At 45.1% G+C, this 12,226-nt stretch overlaps 1 protein-coding gene across 1 annotated transcript in view; it reads right to left on the bottom strand.

Moving 5' to 3' along the window:
• ERICH6B (glutamate rich 6B) overlaps positions 1 to 12,226 on the bottom strand; it is a gene marked incomplete at both ends in the record, with an annotated part of 48,017 nt that overhangs the window by 3,394 nt on the left and 32,397 nt on the right. The window contains 2 exons of the mRNA XM_084235984.1: positions 4,414 to 4,566; positions 4,729 to 4,814. Coding sequence (XP_084092110.1) covers positions 4,414 to 4,566; positions 4,729 to 4,814 — 239 coding nt within the window. The remainder of the gene's footprint in view (positions 1 to 4,413; positions 4,567 to 4,728; positions 4,815 to 12,226) is intronic.

Below are 12,226 nucleotides of genomic sequence, written 5' to 3'. Positions count from 1 at the left end.
TTCTTTCTCTTCCTGCTCATGGCTTCTCCATGCTGTTCCCTCTCCCTGGAAAGGACTTCCCTTCCTGCTTGGAGTGACTGGTCCTGCTTACCCTTTATATCTCTACAAAAATGCTATGTCCTAACAGTCCCTCAAATTCCCTACATGACGCCCCATCTCTACCCTTTGTTAGTTCCCTTCATATAATGTACTAATTTTTTTTTTAAGTTAACTTTTTTTTTAAAGATTTATTTATTTATACAAGCACTGGGTACAGTCAGAAGCGCGGGAGGGTGAGAGAATTCACCAGAGCCAGAGCGGGGAGCAGAGCAGGCAGAAGGACCAAAGTACACTGCTGAGGGGAGCAGTGGGCGGCAGGAGAGGTCTGCGCGCCATGTGGGACCCTCCTCCGGTGGCCGGGGAGCAGCTGGAGATTGAACCGGCTCCTCAGAGGCTGCGGGCAGCTTCGCAACCCAGCGCTCAACTGCTGCGCCACCGGGGAGGCCCTATAATGTACTAATTTAAATATATTTACTTCATATAATTTACAGTTCAGTCTCATTATTTGTAGTAATTCTATAAAGTCAGCTCAAATACTGAGTTAGCAAATACTGAGCACATTGTCCCAGGGATTAATATGTATATTTACAGCTCACACAGAGAATATTAAATCCTGAAAACTCCACCCAGTAGATTCTATTATCTTTATTTTACAGGGGAGAGAACAAGGTCCAGCAGCGCTCAGTGGCTTGCTGGAGTTAGTCATGTCCTGTCCCGTAGCCCCAGAGGCTGAGCTTCTCCCACCACAGTGCCCTGCCCCCTCCCAGCCGTCCTCTGCCCACCTCTGTAGGGGCTCAGGCAAGAAGGCAGAGCCACATCTTGTTCAGCCTCGCCTGGGAACACATATATCAGAAGACTCAAATTTTCACTGATCTGTGCAAGTTTCTCTCTCCACCCCCCCCACCCACCCCACCCCCCCACACACGTTCAGCATATGCTAACTCAGTGTCTGTGAAGACTTGACGCGTAACTGTTGCTGATAAGGAGCGTCCACTGCACGGCCGTGTGTCTCTCCACAACGGAGATGTGTTCTGAGGAATGAGTCGTCAGGGCTGTTGTCATTGGCCTGTGTCAGGGCTGCACTTACACACCCTCAGTGGTGCAGTCTCCTCCAGGCTTGAGTGTACATAGGGGCCACTGTCCTACATGCAGTTCAGATTTGACATCAACACTTGCATTTCCTGACGGAGAAGAGGACAGAGAAGGACTCCTCCTCGGTAGGAGAACAGGTCTCTGCCAGCTGCTCACCCTTCAAGTGCCTCCCATCAGAGTTCTTGTACTAGACCCTCCCTGCTTCCTGGATTTGACGTCTGTCCCTGCTCCAGGGGTCCCTGACTCTGAGCTAAGGCTCCCTCCCTGGCAGAAGGCCTGGCTGGGCTGGTGCTGGACTTAGTTTCCACACAGCTGGCAAGCTATCCACGCCTTCCTCCTTCCCCAAGGAGCACCCAAGAGATGTTCAGTCCTTGAAACTCTTGCCTCTAAATCCTTCCTAGGGCCTGCGGGGCAGTGGAGGAGCTCTTGTTAGCATCAGTGCTGGGTGCAGAGGTGGGGCCAGAACCTGGGGAGCCAACCACGGAAATTTCTAGCAGTGATTCAGGTTGGTGGACTCTGGCTAAGCAGCTTTGTGTGTTCCCCAGGACTTGGAGGGTCTTTTTCACAAAATCTTTTTCCTGTGACAATGGGACTGGGTTCTGATGATGAATTCCCTCAGGGCACTGCTCTGCTGCCACTGCCCCAGGGAAGGACCAGTTGTGGGCGGAGAGCCCATTTTTCCCTGTAGTATGACTTTTGGGGGTTAATGGGCATGAAGGGGAAGTGCACGTGGACAGTCCCTCTCTCATGGAATCTGTGATGCTCAAGACACCTTCTCTAGCACTGTTTGCCTTTGGTTTAAGCCAGCAAGAACATGAGTAGATGAGATGCAGCTACCCTAGGGGAGACAGGACAATGTGGCAACTGCTTACAAATAAGTGGGGGCAGGCAAGCACTTGGGCACTGGGCCTGTGTGCAGAGGGTATGGGGCCTGCTGATGGAGAGAGAGGCTGGGGCTCTCTCCCCACTAGGCCGCATGTCCAGCACCAAGAAAGAAGGATAGGACAATGCTGTGACATCATTTGGGAGGAAGAGGCTTTTCCTGCCATGGGAGCAGCTGGGGTGCAGAAAGGAGAGCAGGGGGTATCTGGGAAGTTAGAGAGGCCAGGACAAAAAAGAATATAGGCCTGGGGGGTGGCCTGGGTCTTGATTGGGGGCCCTGTGGACAGGACCTGCATAGGCCTTTTGAGACATTTACTCTGAGCTTAATTAGTTTTGAACACTGGGAAGCCTCCTAATTTCTCTAGCAGAGGAGGAGTCAGAGTTAGAAGGGGATGATACTAGTGTGCCTCCTGCTCTTGGGAATCCATAGGTTGTGAAATGATTAACACATTTTCAGAAAAACTGCCAAGGCAAGAAGATAGCAGGTCCAGGCAAAGAGATGGGAGATGAGAAGTCAGAGATCCTAGTGCCTGAGCCCTGGAAGCAGGGCTGGCTGGGAAGAGACATGGAAACTCTGGTGGCTGCTGGCCCCCGGGAAAGGGCCTCTGGGTGGGTCCATTTCCTCATGAAGTTGAGACTTTCTGGGAGTCCCAGAAGTGGTCTAGGATGTCAGCATGACCAATCATCTACTTCTGAGGGGAGGCTGCCTGAGGGGTTTGATGAGAGGACAGGATGGATTCCCTCAGAGTTGGGGGGAACACTGGTTTGGGCTCTCACACCCAACTGATCTGTGGGATCCCTGGGAAGCTTATGAAGAATTCAGATTTCTAGGTCCCACCCCAGGCCAGCAGAATCAGAATCTGAAGAGTAGAGCTCAGTCCTTTGCCAGCTCTAAGCACCATCCTGATGGACTGAGATTCAAGTGCAAGGTGTGGTATCTCTTGCATGCCTTACTTGATAATTTTTTAAAAGTATGTTCTATTGTAGGCTGAGTCAAAGCTTTGTACAACTTCTTGCCTGTGTGTGTTTGGTTTTTTAAAAAGATTTATTTATTTATTTATACAAGAACCGGGGTACAGGCCAGATGTGCTGGAGGGTGAGAGGATTCACCAGAGACAGAGTGGAGAACAGAACAGGCAGACTGATGAAATACACTGCTGAGGGGAGCAGCGGGCGAGACAGGAGAGGTCTGCTGCGCCATGTGGGATTCTCACCAGCCGGCCAGGATCAAACCCACACTGCAGAGGCTGTGGAGAGCTTCACAGTGCAGCGTTCAACTACCTGCGCCACCAGGGAGGCCCTTGCCTGTGTTTTTATGTATGACTCTGGACAAGTGACCTATCATTTTTGCTGAGCCTATGTTTCCTCATCGATAAAGTAGTTCCTAGACTTCCCCAAGGTCTCTTCTGGTTCTGGAAGCGTCATTAGGGAGCAGAAGCCCTACTAGTAGCCACACACTCTTTTGGATCATTAACAGAGTTTCTTGTCCCCACTCCTTGGTGCTCCTAGTACCCAGTGCCTTCTTCACTGCCCAGACCTCAGCGACTATGCACAGAGAACTCTGAGAACAAAGTAGTCAAATAGGGAGTGGTGTGGGAAAACACTCATAGCAGAGGAAATAGCCTTAAAGACTAAGGCCTGTAAAGATTCTTTTTCAGAACTAAAAGGAAAAAAAAAATTGGCTTTCACTAGGAAAAAGAAAGAAAGTATATAGTTGATCCATGCTATCACATGTATTTCCCAGGGCCTGACCGCTGAGGAGGGGACAGAGGAAGGGAAATCCTTACCTGAAGAGATGGGGATGTTTTTAAAATGACTGAATTACCTTGAATTAGTAAAATGAAGTGTCTCGCCATTTCAGAAATGGGGATTGAAATGTAGCCTGGTACAGTGAAATATTTAGAAGTTGCGTTTTTGTTATAATACATGGATCTCCAAAACACTCACCACGGCCTCCTTCCCCAAACCTCAGAACAGAGGGGTCCTGGGTCTTTCGAAGATAATTCCCACAAGTTTTGGCTCCCAAGAGGTGCGGAGGAGATGACGGCAGTAGAAGTGGTTGTGTGAGTCTGTGGTTCTGTTTCACCCGTGGGGAAGCAATGGGGGGTGGGGTGGGGGCGCGGATAGTACACCTTCATCAGAGTCAGGGATTTGTCATGTTGGTCCATCATGGTACCCAGCTCCCATTTCCAACATTTGTGACTAGGAGAAATGAATTCACGAGAGAGAGAGAGAGAAAGAGAGAGAGAGAGAGAGAAAGAGAGAGAGAGAGAGAGACTGATCCAGTGAGGGCAGATGACCATAGAGACAGGGACTTGAGGACCCCACAGCCCTTCTCCATGGGGACCCCACAGCCCTCCTCCTTGGGGAGGGGTGTGTGGGACTCAGACCCAGGCTCACCAGATTTCTTCGTCTTCATCATAGAAGGTGACATGACCACTGTTGTCGATAAGGGCCCGGACATTCTGTTTTCTACTGTCTTCCAGAATGATGTACGTGAACTCTCTCTTTTTGGTACTGAGGATGAGCAAAGCCAGGTTTCCTGATGGATAACTGGGAGATGGTTAAGGTACAAGCACTCCCTTGGGATCCCTAAACAAGGCAGGGCCGTGCAGAGGGCGCAGGCCTCAGCAAAAACCATGCCCCAGCCCCAATTCACAGATTTTTTAGGGACTATGTGTGTCAATGTAAGTGTCCCTCTACGCCAGTGGATACTGTATCTGGCCCGATCCATCAGCAAAGATAATTTGGAAGACATTCTTACTGGGGTAGAGAATTATTTTTGCATCATCATCATGTACCTGGGAAGAAAAGACAAGGCTATGAACAGTGTGCAGAGGCTGACTGTCCCACTTCGGAGCTCTGTGTGGTCCCTAGGGTGCTCAGGCTTGCCTGCTCTAGTCTGGAGCCCACACCCCACTTCCCCACTGCCACTGCCCCTTCTCTATCACCAACTTGCAGGGGAATCTGGGCAGGAAACCACTCAGGGTCTCAGTTTACTTGTCTAGGTGGTGAGGAGGCTGAACCAGGTCACTGTGTGTGTGTTGCAGACTTTATCATTTCAATTACTTTAAATTTAAAATTTTTTTTAAATATGCTTAACTATTTTATTTATTTATACAAGCACTGGGTACAGTCAGAAGCCCGGGAGGGTGAGAGAATTCACCAGAGCCAGAGCGGGGAGCAGAACAGGCAGAAGGACCGAAGTACACTGCTGAGGGGAGCAGCGGGCGGCAGGAGAGGTCTGCGCGCCATGTGGGACCCTCCTCCTGTGCCCGGGGAGCAGCCGGGGATCGAACCGGCGCTGCAGAGGCTGCGGGCAGCTTTGCAACCCAGCGCTCAACCGCTGCGCCACCGGGGAGGCCCCATTTCAATTACTTTAATGGGTATTGGGTATAATAGTTTTTTAGGGCTGTGTTAGCAGACTACCATAAATCGCATTTTGAGATGACAGAGATGTATTCTCTCAGAGTTGTGGAGATTAGAAGTCTGAAATCAAGATTGTCAGCTGCGTGGGTAGCTTCTGGAGGCTCTTAGGAAGGCCTGCTTCCTTGGTTCTTGGCCTGTATTTGCATCACAATCTCTGCCTCCCCCTTCACGTGGTGCTCTCTCCGTGTGTCTGTCTGCATGGGGCCCTCTTGTTAGGACATGATCATATTGGGGTGGCCTACTCCAGTGTGCTACCATCTTAACTAATCACATCCTCAAAGACCCTGCTTCCAAACAAGGTGAAATTCTGAAGTCTTGGTGATTGGACTCCCACATGCCTTTTTTCAGAGGACACAATTCAACCCATAATATTGGCATGTCCAGGTTTTTAAATTTCTTTTTGAATCAGTTTTAGTGAATTATAGTTTTCTAGGATTTTGCTTGTTTTTATCTCATATTTTCAAATTTATTGTCATAAAAATTTTGTCTTATAATGTTTAAAAAAGCCTTTACTATCTGCTGTTCTGTCCCATATTATATTTATCTTCTCTTTGTTCTGACTCAATCTTGCCTGAAGATTTGCCTACTTTTTCTTTTTCTTTTTTTTTTTTTAAGATTTATTTATGTAAGCATACAAGAGCTGGGGTGCAGGTCAGAGATGTGGGGGTGTGTGTGAGAGGATCCACCAGAGACAGAGCGGGGAACAGAACAGTCAGACAGACTGAAATACACTGCTGAGGGGAGTAGTGGACGAGACAGCAGATGTCTGCCTTGCCATGTGGGTTGCTCCCTGGAGGGCTGGGGATCGAACTCATGCTGCCGAGGCTGCGGATTGCTTCATAGTGCGGTGCTTTAACCCCTTGCGCCACCACGGAGGCCTCGATTTGCCTGCTTTCTAATCTTTCAAAAAACCAGCTTTTGGTTTTCTATTCTATTATTTTATTTTTTTATTATATCAGTTTTTGCTCTTATCATTTATATATTTCTCCATTTTGTGGGTTTTCTATATTATCCTACTTTATTTTCTAATTCTTTGAATTGTTGAGCTAATTGGTTTTCATCTGTCTTCTTCAAGACCCAATTCCTTCTTCTTTTATATAGACATTAAGTTAGATTTTTTTGTTTTCCTTTTTTTTAAAATTGAGATAACATTGATATACAGTGTTGTATATATCTTATAAGTATAGGATCACCCCCTTCAGGCATATGTTACCATACCACACCCACTGCCAAGATACCCATAGTCCTCCACCATAGTCCATTGTACCCCCTCCCACTTTGCTCTTACCCCTCTCTCTCACTTCTCTCCTGGTAGTTTCAATTCAAAGTCAGATTTCTAGGGTTTGTTATTGGTTTGGTTTTATCTGACCCTTTATTTTGATTCTGTATACTCCATATATAAGTGAAACCACCTAGTATTTGTCTTTTTCTTTCTGACTTATTTCACTTAGCATAATGCCTATTGTTCCATCTATGTTGTTGCAAATGGCAAGAGTTTATCTTTTTTTTTTAAAATAGCTGAGTAGTATTCTTGTGTGTGTGTGTGTGTGTGTGTTTATGTGTGTATATACCACATTTTCCTATTCACTCATCTGTCTTTGGGCACTTAGGTTGTTTTCACACCTTTGCTATTGTTGAGTAGTGTTGCAATGAACATAGGAATGCATGTGTTCCTTCAAGTTAGTGTTTTTTAATTCTCTGGGTAGATACCTAGGAGTGAAATTGCTGGATCATATGGTAGATCCATATTTAATTTAAAAAAACAACAACATACTGTTTTCCAGAGTACTGGACCAGCCTAATTCTCACCAACAGTGTAAGAGTTTTCCTTTTTCTCCACATCCTTGCCAACACTTGTTGTTTCTGGTCTTTTGAGACTGGCCATTCTCACAGGTGTGAGGTGGTATCTGATTGTGGTTTTGATTTGCATTTCCCTGATGATAAGTGATGATGTGCATTTTTTATGTGCTGTTGGCCATCTGTATGTCTCCTTTGGAGAAGTACCTACTTAGCTCTTCTCAGTTTTGAAAATTGGGTTGTTTTCTTTTAGTTGAATTGTATGAGTTATTTGTAGATCTTGGATATCGACCTCTTGTCAGCTGTATGGTGTGCAAATATTTTCTCCCCTTCAGCAGGCTGTCTTTTGGTTTTGTGATACTTTCTTTTGCTGTGTGAAGGAGCTTTTTAATTTGATGTAGTCCCAATTTCTTAGATTCTCTTTTATTTTTCTTGCTATTGGAGATAAATATACAAAGACATCTCTGAAGTCTACATCGTGGAGTGTTTTGCCTATGTTTTCTTCTATGTATTTTAGAATTTCAGGTCTGCATCCAAGTCTTTTATCCATTTTGAGTTAATTTTTGTGTGTGGTATGAGGTAGTTGTCTAGTTTCATTCTTTTACATGTGACTGTCCAGTTTTCCCAATACCATTTATTGAAGTTTTATTTCTCCTCCTCCTTTAATATAAACATTTAAAACTCTATCATTATTTCCCAATTTCCAATATGATTTCCTCTTCAAAGCACAAGTTATTTACAAGTGTGTTTTAACACTTACAAATATTATGAGCATAATTCCTTCTAGCTCCATCCATGTTGCTGTGAATGGCATTAGTTTATCTTTTTTGATTGCTGAATAGTATTCTTTTGGTTTTTTTTTTAATTATTTAGTTTTTAAAAAAGATTTATTTATTTATTTATACAAGCACTGGCTATAGTCAGAAGCGTGGGAGGGTGAGAGAATTCACCAGAGCCAGAGTGGGGAATAAAACAGGCAGACCAATGAAATACACTGCTGAGGGGAGCAGCGGGCGCATCAGGAGAGGTATATTGCGCCATGTGGGACCCTCGCCAGTGGCCAGGGATCGAACCAGCGCTGCAGAGGCTGCGGGCACCTTCGCAGTCCAGTGCTCAACCGCTGTGCCACCAGGGGAGGTCCTACAGGTATTCTTTTGAATCGATGTTGTTGTGTCCTCTGGGTAGATCCCTAGGAGTGGAATTGCCAGCTCATATGGTAGCTCCATTTTTAGTAGACTGAGGAACCTCCATACAGCTTTCCATAGTGGTTGGACCAGTTTGCACTCCCACCAGCAATGCAGGAGAGTTCTTTTTTAACATTTGTTGTAGCTAGCTTTTTTGATATGTGCCATTCTTACTGATGTAAGGTGGTACCTCATTGTGGTTTTGATTTGCATTTCCCTGATTATAAGGGAGGTTGAATATTTTTTCATATGCCTGTTGACCATTTGCATTTCCCCTTTGGAGAAGTGTCTTTTAAGTTCTTCTGCCTATTTCTTGACTGGATTGTTTACTTTGTTTTTGTGGAGTTGTGTGAGTTCTCTGGTATACCTATGTTCAACTAGCACTCCCCAATTGCTCTAGGTATAAAAACAATTCCTCTCTTAGTGCAAGAACTTGAAAATCCTTATACTCCTTAAGCTATACTCATTAACTCCATGACGTCTAACAATACCTGACATAGCACTGAGCAGTATTTTTTGTTCATTGACTATCTCGTCAACTAAAATATAAGTTCTCTGGGCACAGAGCCTTTGTTTTGCTCACCCTTGTATCTCTAGCACCTAGGAGAAGGCCTGGGCATAGCAGGTTCTCGATACATATTTGTGGAAAGCATAAGTCTATCACATCTTCTTAATTCCCACTTCAGTACCTCTTTTTTTGAGCTTCAGACCTGGTTATTAGCACACTCTGCATGACTAATATCTTGAGACTAGTTTTACTTTATTGTATCCATCTATATATCGATGTACACCATGTGCCTTGTTTTTTAATAGACTTTATTTTTTAGAGCACGTCACAACAAAATTGAGCAGAAAGTACAGAGATTTCCCATATACTCTCTGTCCCAAACATGCACAGCACACCCCACTATCCACATCCCATACCACAGCGTAAATGTATTACACTCAATGACCTACACTGACATGTCATAATCACTCAAAATCCACAGTTTACAATAGGGCTCACTCTTGGTGGTGTATACCCTATGGCATGGACAAGTGTATAATGACTTACATCCACCAGGATAGTATCAGAAAGAGTATTTTCATTGCCTTAAAAATGCTATTCATCCCTCCCCCTGAGCCCCTGGGAACCACGGATCTTTTTATTATCTCCATAATTTTGTTTTTCCCAGAATGTCATATAGTTGGAATCATACAGTATGTATCTTTCTCAGATTGGCTGCTTTGAGTTAGTGCAATATAGTTAAGTTTCCTCCATGTATTTTCAAGCCTCGATAGCTCATTTAATTTTAACATGGAATAATATTCCATTATCTGGATGTACCACAGTTTATCCATTCACCATATAATCAATTTTTGATATGGATTTAAAATTTATTAGTGGGGGCCTCCCTGGTAGCGCAAGGGGTTAAGCACAGCACTGTGAAGCTATCCGCAGCCTCTGCAGCACGAGTTCGATCCCTGGCCAGCCAGGAAGTGACCCACATGGCTCAGCAGACCTCTCCTGTCTCACCTGCTGCTCCCCTCAGCAGTGTATTTCAGTCAGTCTGCCTGTTCCGCTCCGTGCTCTGTCTCTGGTAACTCCTCTCACTATCCCCCCCTCCCTCGCACTTTGGGCCTGTACCCCAGCACTTATATGCATAAATAAATATTAAAAAAAATTTATTAGTAGTAGGGACTAATACAGTTTGATATGTATTTCCTTTACTTCACTCTCAATCTTATCCTACTGTCTATTACAGGCCCTGCAGGGAGAAGGGCCACAAATGAACTCTAGTAAACATACTAATCCACCTGCCAATGCCCACACACTCAGGTGTGCCTCTGTGTACTGGGCACATTTTTCTGGTTTGCATTCATGTTGGTTTTGGTCCTGAGAACTCCCTGGTGTGTCTGCTGAGCCCAAAAAACTGCACAAAATGAGAATACCAGTGCACTGCCACACTCACCTCAGGCCTGTTCTCTAGGACTTCTGTTTCTATTTCTAAGTTCTTCTGGAGCTGAAGAGGAGTTTTTTCGTCCTCTGTTTCAGGCTCTTCTGTCTTCTCCGTTGGTAGTGACATATTTGATAATTTATATGTTAAGGTATTCTCTGTAGCTTTAAGTAAATCTTTGGTGGAAGAGACAATGAAAATTAGATTTTTTTCTCTCAAGGTGCCAAAGAGAGTTTGCAGTTTTGGAATATCAGTCATATACCCCCAAATAAGGAAAGCTGCCAGGTAATAGACAGAATAAGCTTTGGAATGGAGAAATGTCGGGGGTTGAATTTCCGGCTCTTTCATTTTTTTCCCTACTCATTAGTTGATCATATATTTATCAAGGGTCTACACTGTGCCAGCCCAGTGCTGGAAGCCAGACACCACAGTGAAGACGCCCCTCTCCCTAGCCCAGATTTGGGGCTGCGAAGTGTGACATAATGGCAACGTGCCAATAAAAAGCATGGCAGCTAATGCTGTTAATTGAAAAAGTAGACCAAAGTGGGGAATCATTAAAAAAAAAAAATACCTTAAACATTTTATTTTAATTTAAACAAATGTTGTAACATGTCATTTTCAAATGTGGGACAAGTGTTTCCTTTGCATTTAGATTTGATGTCTGGCTCCGTGATTACTTTTTACTCAAATCACATTCATAACATATTATCATTGAATTTCGGTTTTGGAATTTCTGAAGAAGTTAAGTGCAGAAATATAGACTTAAAACAAACAAACAAACAAAATAATCCCCAATCCTTTATGTATGTTTGGCCCACATCTTGATCAAAGTTTTTTTTTTTTTTTTTTTTTTTTTAGTGTGAAAGAACTTTAATAGGATAGCGTGCATAGAGAGAGAAGAAAGCATAATTTCCCAACGAAACACCCAAAGTAAGCCATCACCTCCTGTCTAATCAGAGCTTTTTGCTAAAACTTTTCTAAATTTCTGAAAGCACTTCACTTAGTTTTTACAGTAACAAGTTTCTTTTTAGCTTCATTTTGCCCACTTTTATCATGACTGAATTTTGGAACTAAGTAAGGACCACAGAGGAACAAATCCTGTCTCCCAGCAACTTTTGGAGGGCGTGCCTAACATCGTGGAGGGGGGACTGGCTGTGGGGGCAGGTAGTGAGGGGCGGGGCTTCAGGCACCCTGCAGCACCCTGCAGGTCAGAGCGCCTCAGGCCAATAGGCTGGGGTGCGTTCAACTAAGAGAGCTTATATTTCCCTTCACCCAGGTCCGCACAACTTTGGAGGAGGCCTCTGAGAGGACATGAACATGGGCTACGTGAGCTGGGCCCGGACAGTCGGAGGTGGTTGACCGCCTCTCCTGTCCTTGGAATTCCGTCCTGCCTGCAGCCCCGGCAGTGGGAACCATTTATGAGGACGTGGTCTTGAAAGAGCCGTCTGTTATTAGACCGTCTGGACTGAAAACGTGCCTGACCTCAGCTTAGGCCTCTAGATAAAATGTGATTCTGCCAGAAAGCTCCTCCTTAAGCCACAGCCCAAGTCAGGCCTGTAAGGTAAGTTCCCTTACTGAGGCTGCCACCTCCACCCTGGAGTGGTCTGCGTCTTTGTTTGGTCTCTCCGCCTAGCGGGGTCAATTTTAGATTTTACCTCGGGAACACTGGAGACTGCAAATCAGCATCCAGGGTGCCCTGAGACCTCCCCAGAGGCCACTTCGCAGGGCCTGGAGGGTGGGCAGATTTCCAGTGGAAGTTGTCTCTAAGGTGGAAGGGAACTGCCAGCATAAGTGCTGTATTGTTGGGGGCCAGCATGGTGTGCGCTGTTGGTGACAGATGGCTCAGGAGAAGTTGACAAGGCTAGA

This window comes from Talpa europaea, assembly GCF_964194135.1.
Source record: "Talpa europaea genome assembly, chromosome: 6".
In the NCBI taxonomy this organism is placed as follows: Eukaryota; Metazoa; Chordata; class Mammalia; order Eulipotyphla; family Talpidae; genus Talpa; species Talpa europaea.
Note: the sequence above shows the minus strand (reverse complement) of the source record. Positions and strands in the feature narration are given on the sequence as shown.